General features: G+C 41.0%; 1 protein-coding gene across 1 annotated transcript; it reads left to right on the forward strand.

The window, feature by feature from the left end:
• The first annotated feature begins 1,159 nt into the window (after positions 1-1,159).
• pmp22b (peripheral myelin protein 22b) lies at positions 1,160-8,987 on the forward strand. Its single transcript, XM_085285120.1, has 5 exons — positions 1,160-1,307; positions 2,047-2,137; positions 2,434-2,515; positions 5,532-5,672; positions 7,374-8,987. The coding sequence occupies exons 2-5, from the start codon at positions 2,060-2,062 to the stop codon at positions 7,532-7,534; spliced, it is 462 nt and encodes a 153-aa protein (XP_085141246.1). The 5' UTR covers positions 1,160-1,307; positions 2,047-2,059; the 3' UTR covers positions 7,535-8,987.
• Positions 8,988-10,086: the final 1,099 nt, after the last annotated feature.

The raw sequence follows: 10,086 nt of genomic DNA on the forward strand, positions 1-10,086 counted from the left end.
TCAGTTACACCCTAAGCTACTCCACCAACCTGCTAATGTGAGGAAAGTTTGATAAGTTTGTGCTGCCCAGCCAAGAAGCTAGTGCAAACGTCTTTTAATGTTTGGAAGAGGAATTTTATTAGAAATGATGCTTTTAACATGTACAACGAAGGGCAGAATCAATCAAAAAGAATTGCCTTTCTAAATGATCGTAGTATTTACTGGTTACCTTGTATCTCTGTAATTCTGCCCTGAACACGATCCAGAGGGAGAAAGAGATAAGGCCATCAATTTATACTGTATAATATTTTCATGGTTAACTCCCTGAATATATTTCTTTGAATTACGCTCGTTACAACACACACGTTTATAGAACTGACCAAAGTGCATACTTTTAACATCAGGGGTCCTTGTTCAGGGTGGAACACCATCACACTCCCACTGGATATGAGTCACGTCAAACAGAGGAGAGCCCCAGATGCTATCTCTCACTTGTGGTGTGCTGAGCATGCCCATCCACACTTTCATGCACGCAGTGAGTCACAGCGCGTAGTTCATGACTACCAGAGGGAGAAGGCCTACGCTACATCACATTACAAAACATTACAACCGAGTCTGTCACTCTGACTCCCGTGGTTTCCAAGGAAACGTTGCTTTTCATTGCCTTACAGTGTTGTACCACAAACACATAAGCTATTACATACGATATATGACCAGAAAAAGGTCTTTATTTATTTATCATTTGTTTAGATTCCTTGTATAAACAAGAAATGAACGTAAATTAAGAAAAAAACAACAACTAATGTCTTGCAATTCTTGGACAATTGTGCTTGATTTTCAAATAAATCCCCTTATTATTTAATGATATAAACTATAAATATGCCAAAAAAGAAAGTTTCAGATGTCTTATTACATTACTTATAAATATCTACAACATGGAACGCCAAATTAATTTCCTAATACCTAATACAACAAAAGATGAAAGAGAAACCTCGAAATCACATAGTTGCTGTTAGTTACCACGACAGCCAAACAATTACTACCAGGTTACTACACACAGTAAGTTAGTAACTAAGGCAACCCATGGCATTACGCATAGCGCGTCTATATTGGGAACACTGGCTGTGAACCAGAGGGTCACTCCATGACGCAGCGACGCACGCAGGGCGTTGTTCTTCCATAATGAGACTTTATAACAGAACGTCAGTCCTGGCATCAATCTAGTCTGAGAGCGACTTTTAGAACAGAGGACTACCGCTGTCGGACTCTTTTTCGGGCAAACTTGCTTTTGCTTCTCTTTTTGTGGACATACAAGCTCTACGCTCGAAGTAAGTGGACTTTGCTTTTTTCTAAACTTAGTTACGTTCAGGCGCACTCAGGCAGTTCCGGCGGATTAAAGGGAGAAACGAGATTTTCCCCGCGCAGACTGCTTCATTGCGCGTACACACAGACACGGGGGAATTGAGCTGTCACCGCAAATAAACTGGCATTAAGTTTAGCATATTAATTTCAACTATAGACAGAATTAATAAGCCTTTGTCTAATCGTGTTTCCTTCGCTTTGTTTTAACAAGTCATTTTGCTACCCGAAAAAAACCGAATATAACTGAAATAAATGCAGTTTTGTAAATGATATATGGCGGATTTAAGGAGTTTCAAAGAAAAAAAAGACGTATTATTATTTTATTTATTTATTTATTTATTTTTGCTTAAAAAAGCCAAGATTTTGTGTTGTTTGGAACAAGTTAAAGCAAAAAGGGTCCCTCCTGAGATAATCTTTAAAGTTTAATCATATTGACAAACTTGCTGTTACACTGGCTGTGACTCAAAGGCACCATACCTCTGACTATATGAAGAATATCGTTAATTATTTACCGTCTTTTGAAACTGATGTTATGGAAGGATCCTGTCATCTCAAACAGACAGGCTGAGATAAAATTTCTTAAAAGGCTGTCCGCGTTGAACGTGCTGCAGCGACACACCCATATCCCACCAATCTGACATCCACACAAATACACACACACGTACATTGACCGTCTGATTGTCTCCTCTACTCACTGCTTTCCAGATCATCTGTAAAGATGCTGCTCCTGCTACTTGGAATCATCTTCCTGCACCTCGCTGCTCTGGTTCTCCTCTTTGTGTCAACAATTGTCAGCGTGAGTGAAAATGACATGTTTACCCATGTCTCTGTTTGTTCAGATGTCATAGTGAGCATGCACACAGAGCAGGAGCAATTAGAAAGGCATGCATGTGCACTCAGTATCCTGAAGATATAAGATATCGTGGAGGATTAAATGCAAACTGACTCTCTTGGAGCCGTTATGGATGTTTTACCTCCATCACTAAACATAAAATAATTATTATTCAACTTATTTATGTGTGTCTTAGGAATAGAACTATGCCAATGAGATCTATTTCTCTTATTGACTGAGTTGTATGTTGTTGCCACCAGGTATGGACAACAGGTGAATCTACCACATCAGACCTATGGATAAACTGTACTACCTCTGGATGTATCCCAGCATCAACTGGAGGTCAGATACCAGCCTCACTTATATTTTGCTGTTTGCCTTTAAACTGTTTGTTGACAATACAGTGGCTGGGGAATTTACTGGGAATTTACATGCTGCTCTGTTCTCTCTGAAGCTCAGTTTTAAACTTGCTTTACTTTAAAAATCCATCATTTACCTACCCTATGGTGTGGGTGTGTCACAGTTACTCTGGAACTGTGGTGCCATCTAGGGCAGAGAATGTGGCAGTGCTGTTTTGAAGTGCTAGCTGATAGGCTGCCACTGTATAAATAGTCGTGGTGCGATGTCCATATTCAGGTCTCGTGTTGGGAGTCCATAGTAACAGAGCTGTGGAGAATCAGGGTGGGGCTGCAAAGAGTATTTAAAGTTTTAAATCTATGTGCGTGTGTGTTTGAAACCAGGGAAACCTTGGACCACCGTGAGCAGAACATAGCATGCTGATAGTGGGTCACGCCCAGAGTAAGATCTTAGTGTCCCGTGTTAGCTTGCAGGGATCATTAGGACAATTTAAGGCAGCAGGTGCAGCGTTAGGAGATTTATGTACACAAAGTCAGACACTGGATGCTTTAATTAGAAATACTGATATTCATATTGATAGTAGACACTAAATACAAATATTTTACAATGTCAAAACAGTCAAAGAGTGATATATTTTCCTCTTCATGAATGTTCACTCTGCATCAGCTGTATGTTTTGCTACTAAAAGTGCCGTCACAGTGCTGCAAGAGCTGCTGGCTGTAGCTGGCTGATGTCATTTGTCTAGTATGAGCTGCGTTCAGCCAGTGTGTATTTTGTCAGGGGCAGCAGTGGTTGCACACTCTGCCAGGTAGTTTGATGGTGCAGTCAGTTTGTTTGACTTGCTTTCACTGGTGCACTGACGCAGAGTGTTTATTTAACAAGGCGCGTGTGCCGTTCCCAGGTCTTTGCTTTGGCTTTGAGAGATGGAAGATAGTGGTCTGCTCGCACGTTGGGGCCAAGCCTGCGTTCAAAAGAGCTTTTGGAAGCTTTGCTGAGCAATCAACTTTCCTCTGAACCAAATCATAATCATGGGCATCACAGTTATTTTTAGGGAATTTCTAAACCTTCAGTGTTGCCATGAAAAAAAGAAAAGAAAAACACACACACACACACACTGTGTGATGCCACAGTTATCAAATGCTGAGTGAGTTAAACATCACGTGCTTGCAGCCAGGAAAATTACTTCACAAAATTTACTTGCTCTAAATTTAGCGGTCGAGGAATGTCTGCTGCCCCAGCACAGACCTACACCACATAAACAAGTGAGGGAATACTACAGCAGTTTTATTTTTGCTGTTTACTGTTTTGGGAAAAGCTTCAACAGTTACTTTCCTGTTTTGAATTTCAGCAGAATCCTTTAGTTGCTCTTCCTGGAAGTTATTTCCGTAATAATAATGAACCCAGACCCAGTTTATGTTCATTTTTGAATGCGAGTCCCTCTTGGGTTTCTGTGTTATTTTGAACCGTGAAGCACGCCTCATGCCGGGAAATGCGCGATGTCACTGTTTCCTACTACTGGTCGGGAAAGATGGAAGGAAGGAGGGCTGGAGGGCTGTTTATTAGAAATCAGTGTACTGTCGCTGCATTCACAAAATGTTATCACAGATTTATATATAACATTTGAAAACACGGTTATCATAGTGGAATCTAATTGTTGCGTGGGTGTGGTATCAAGCTGGCGACATTTTATGGATGGAGATTTGCAATGTGTCATGTTTCTTCCCATATCTCATCTATGAGCCAGTGGTCCTCGGGACATTCTCTGCTGCTGCCATTGTAGGAAACCTGACTCCGAGCTGGTAACTCTATGTAGTCATCATGCAGTTTCACCAGAAAAACTGTGATTGTTTTTTAAACGGCCACAGAATAAAATGCATGAAATGTGTTACAGGGTAATGAATTGTTGTAATGCTGAGTTAAAATGCGGTCAGTTAAAGTGAAAAACATCACACAAAGTAAGCTGTTTTATTGCTTAATCATCCTTGTTGTTCTTGAGAACGAGCACTAATAAATTATGCACTGTGCCTTTTTTCACTTTGTAAGTGCGCCTCCATTAAAACCGCAATATGCCTCTTATTTAAAAAAAAGTAAGAGAATCAATAAATCACAGATGTATGAGAATTTTGAAGTAGACAAATCCATATATTTCAATGTCAAACCTTCGCAGAGGCATGCATACAGATTGAGTTATATTAAAGAAATACATATTTTAAAGACTTATCTGGAGTACTTGCAGGCGTCAGGACTGGACAGCAGCTAGTGAGTGGCATTTGCAACTTATGCCAATACACACAGATCTAGGGAGATAAGAGCACAAAAATAGAAATAGTAAATGTGACTAAAGCGAAAGACTAAATAAGTATATAGAGGAAGGGAAAGCGCGAGTGCTTCAGGAAACCTGTGGGGCAGGAAGTGAGGTAAGGTGAGAAACCTGATAGGGCCTGATGGGGTAGGAAGTAAGCATGGAAAACCATCAGTCAAGAAATAGACACTGCTTGGAAGTCCAATGATTCCTGGAATGGCAGCACGAGTAAAACGCAAAAACACACAACCATACATGGAGATTGAGCACCAGTAGAGTAGATGGTGCATGGTGGACTCTGTCAATACAGGTGTCTAATGGGTTAATAGCTTCTAGAAGCCTGGCCTTGGAGGAAAAATCAATATGGCACATTTAGTCATAGGTCCTACTGTGAGGGGCTCACAGAGCTTTTAGAAATAAGATACCTAGGTTTCATTGTTAAGGATCCATTATAGATTCCCAGAAGTCAACAATGCCAGGGCTTCCTCATTATGTTTTATTTGTGAGGATGCTTAAATTCAGCAGGGGCACAGTACAACAGTACACTTTGGGTTTGGATTTTTTTCATTTCTGTCTTCTCATCCTGTTGTGTGTTCATTAAGTCAATCAAACATCTATTATGCTCTGGTTCATGATGACTGGCGTGCTGCTGCTGACAGGACTCTCTCTCTCTTTTCAACTCCCCTCTCTCCCCTGCAGAGTGGATTCAGTCGGTCCAGGCTGTCATGATCCTATCCATCATCTTCAGCTGCCTGTCTCTCGTCCTCTTCTTCTGCCAGCTCTTCACTTTGCAGAAGGGTGGACGCTTCTTCCTCACTGGAACCTTCCAGATCCTTGCCAGTGAGTTCATCACCCTTAACACATTCACATAATTTTTATATTACGTGAGTAAATATAATAAAAATGTATTTAAAAAATTAGGCATTTCATTGATAACAGTAGCAACCAAATAAATCAGCTTTTTTTTTTCAATTTTGAGAAGCTGAAAAATTGAAATCGTCATTATTTTCCCAAGAATGACTAATATACATGGTCACTGAAATGTTTTAGAACACCGCAGTTCTTTTTTTTAAATTGAAATTTAAACAGCTCTCATCAAATGTGTCCCAACTTTCATTGACTACTTATAACCTCATCGATCCACGTGTAGGGTAGCATGAGTATTGTACTGCAAAAAGATGTGTGTTGCTATAAAAATTGCAAGTAAAAGGCAAATAACAAAGGAAGAGAGACAGAAGATCATAATGCTTGAAAGTGTAGGTTGTTCCTGTCAGAGAAATGGTGAAGAAACTCAATGTGTCAGTGAGTACAGTCACCTTCACCATTAAAAGGCACTCAGAAACTTGGAGAAACTCTGACAGGAAGTTGAGTCATCAGGTTGTGTGACAGCCAATTCACAAGACCACAGCTTTAAATGTTCAGTTCAAGAGTAATCGTGGTAAGCAAGTCTCATTTTTGACTGTAAAGAGAAGGCTTTAAGTTGAAGGTTTGACGGGTTGAGCTGCAGCAAGAAAGCCATTGCTAAGATGCCAGAATAAGAAAAAAAGGGCTTGCCTGATCCATGAAACACAGCCAATGGACTACTGAAGACTGGAAGAAGGTGTCATGGACTGATGAATCAAGATTTGAAATCTTTGGTTGATCAGCCAAGATTTTCTTTACACCGTCACGTAAGCAAAAGGATGGTTCCCCAACGTGACATCAAATGTCAAACATGAAGGAGGAAGCGTGATGGTCTGGGGCTGTTTTGCTGGATCCAGAGTCAGTGACTTGCATAGAGTAACCAAAATGGCTACCATAGCATTCTGCCATGCAGTGCCCTCTGGGAAGTGCATGCAAACTTTTGACTGGTAGTCTAGCTTCCGTACTACTCTGACCTGCATTAATAACACAGCAACACCTGGGTAGTCTCAAAAGGTGCTACTCATACAGTACAAATCCACCACCACCACCAAGAAACCGTTAGTGGATGCTCACTTTCCATGTTCTATTTGAGAGAATCAGATTTAGGTATGAGCCAGTTACTAATGGTTTTTATACTCCCCTTGTTCATTGTACTCCATGCCCTTTGGCCAGAGAGCATCTCTACTGCAAGTCCATTGTGTTCTCTCTTGGCAGCCCTTTACAAAATCCCAGGTTTTCTCTCCACGGTGCCAGCACATTGCCTGGCACCCAGTTGCCCACTCAACCAAACAGGAATGACACTGGGAACACTGCCAGCCGCGCAGTGTTCAAATGTCAGTAAGGCTGGCGGTGGGAGGTGTGGCGTGGGAGGATGGGGGGGTCTGACAAACAGATCGTGCCATGTCAGACAAGGTTGGTCGGTGGGCAGAGCTGGAAAAGCTTACATAGGCCACAATGGGGTTCAACAAGCATGAAAAAGTGTGATGTAATGCGGGGGAATGCCTTCTGGGAAACTGACCTGCTCGTTACTGCCGCCAAGCAGGGTTCAGCCCAGGACACAAGACACACAGAAACCTGATCTAACACTAAGATGATTATGGCCAGTATTATTAAAAAGTCACCTTTTCCCCCTTGCAGGTTTGTTTGTGATGAGCGGAGCCATCATCTACACGGTGATGAGTCCAGAATGGGTGCCGGAGGGAAATTCATTTGGCTACTCCTACATCCTGGCGTGGGTGGCCTTCCCCTTGGCGCTGATCAGCGGACTCATCTATGTCATCTTGAGGAAGCGAGAATGAGCCGTCACTCCATCCCACTGTTCCCAGTAACACCCCCCCCCCCCCCCCCCCCCCCGCCCAACTGCAAGTGCTATCAGTACCCCTCTGAAGTATAACTCGTGACGCCCAACTACCAGTGGAGCCACCAGGCCAAAACACCAAGTTCACAGAAGGGGGGATTAATACCAAAAATCAAACCAAAACACGAAAACACCAATACTGTCTCAGTTTAAAGATGTATATAGTATCTATGGTTTAAAACATATTTATAACACTTTTTACATATATGTACATAGTTTTTGTGTTGCTCTGTCAATGGATACTATGAGCTTTATTTTAGCTGATTAAGTGCCTCAGTCTTTGTTTGTAATGATGAAATAATTATAGACTATTTTTGTTGTGGGATTTTTTTTTTTTTGCCTTTTTTGTTTTGGTAATTGCCAAGTAATAAGTAAGAGAGAAAAAAAAGTGTTTCTTGAAGTATACTAACCAAAGTGCATGTATAGAAATAGAGAGGTTAATTAAGCATTTTCGACGGGGTTGCTTTACAAAAGAGAGTGGTAACATCCATGGATGTAGCATAGCCATGAATATGGATTTGGTCCTTTTCTATTTGTGAATTTGCAAGTTTAAGTGTATTTGTTTTCAGTCTTTTTTCCATTTCTTACTTTCAACAAAAGATGGTGCTATGTATTTATCATTCCTATTACTGATAGCAATCATTTACAGCAGAGTTGCTTTGTTATTGTTTAGAGTCAAACAGCTTGCCATTAATTAAAGTGAGACTCAGCCAGCGGTGCACTTCTACATCTAGTGCCGGGCTGCTTCTTTAGGGAACACAGCCGATTTCACTTTGCAGTGTCTGATTATTTTTTTCCCCCTTTTATCAGCTACTGTAAACGGCGGATAAACACGGTTGGGGTGGTGCACTAATGTAATCGAAAGTCACTTAGAATGCAATGTCAGTATTATTCTGCGAGTTTATAGTCTGATCACAGAGAAAGAACTTTAAATAAGCTTTTATTTTTATTCTTGCCTTAATTTTCCATCATTCTGATGTTTGTGTTCGCCTCGCGCGTATGGCTGTTCAATTCTCAAGAAGTCTTTGTAGAAAAGTATCAGAAAGAGCATAATCACTGTGGGGCATTATACCGAAAGGAAGAAGTTATACATTTAACGCTACTAGAATAAATGCCACCAAGTTGAAGCCATATAAAATATGAGATGATAGGAAAAACATGACTGAAATATTAACTCTATTAAGTGATAAAAGGACAGAGAGGTTTGCAGTAATGATACAACTGTCTGTTTCACATACTTGAAGTTTGACATGCTGCAGTCTCTGCCCACTGACGTTTAGATGGTTTTTTGTCTACTGTATAAAACCTTTACTGTTTATATGTTGTGCATAACAAATGTTTATGACAATCTAGCCTAAAACACTCACTTACTAAATAAAACTACTTTCACATTATCTAATATTGTGTATTCCACTGTTACAAGGGACTGTAACACTCTATGCATGTAAAGTAAACCGTTACATTTTGCAGAAGTCATTTTGCTGTTTGCCCGTAAACTTTGAGACACACTTTTCTGAGCTCCAAAAGCTTAATGTGGAAAATGATGATTACTACCCATGTGTCGTGGCATACGTGTGTGAAAACGTTTGAGATCAGTCGAAGACATCGGCAACTGAAACGCAGCCTGTAAATGTCTGTGTGCAATTTAGCCAGTCAAACCTAGGTTAGTGCGTGTGGTTGCAAATGCTGTATGCGACTTGTGTCACCCACACGGTGCACGATGCCAGCTATTCAAAACACGCAGATAGCGTTTCAGTGTATACTGTGTCTCTCGTGACATCAGACATAAGAGGACTGGGAGCATGTTCTGAACACTAATGAGAAAGCATCTGTCCTCCACTTGATGGCATCTCCTCTGAGATCCTCTCCCCTTCCAAAAAAAGAACTACACTGTGTTGGATTCAAGTATTTCATTCTGAGCTTACACTAGATAATAGTCTGCTATGGTTTTTCAGCATGATGCTCTTCATTGGGTCCAGTTAGAAGAGACTGCCTCTAATGACAACTGCCTTCTTGATTATTTTGTGTAAAGCTGCCACTTTCAGCTGTGCTATGTTTACACCAAAACCAAATGCTCTTGATACTTTGAATTTAACCATTAAAGGATGATTCTTGCCACCTTAATGGAGCTTACTGTGTCTTTCAGTCGCAGTGCACACATCTATAAGATATCTAAGATATCTAATCAATCTGAAGAACACTCAGCCGTTCTGACTAATGGAGTCTGAATATTCTGTTTCTATAACAGTCACTCCTCAGCTAGCACTTTTGCACTGAGCTGATGATGCGTCTAAATCTCCAGCAGTGAAAGAGTACACTCTAAAGAAAGATTCTTGTTGCAGGCTCAGGCGGTCACAGTCTCCTACTACTGCCCCCTCTGACATTCTAGCACTGGGTAAAATGGGAACACTGCATTCTGGTCTGCGAGCGTGTGGGTGTGTGTTGTTGTTGTTGTTTACAGACTGGGAAAGTCTCTGTGTGTGCAGATGTGCA

The sequence above is a fragment of the Mchenga conophoros genome, linkage group LG8 (assembly GCF_057382185.1).
Source record: "Mchenga conophoros isolate Kocher_MC1m ecotype Shallow Benthic linkage group LG8, M_conophoros_male_GT1.1, whole genome shotgun sequence".
In the NCBI taxonomy this organism is placed as follows: domain Eukaryota; kingdom Metazoa; phylum Chordata; class Actinopteri; order Cichliformes; family Cichlidae; genus Mchenga; species Mchenga conophoros.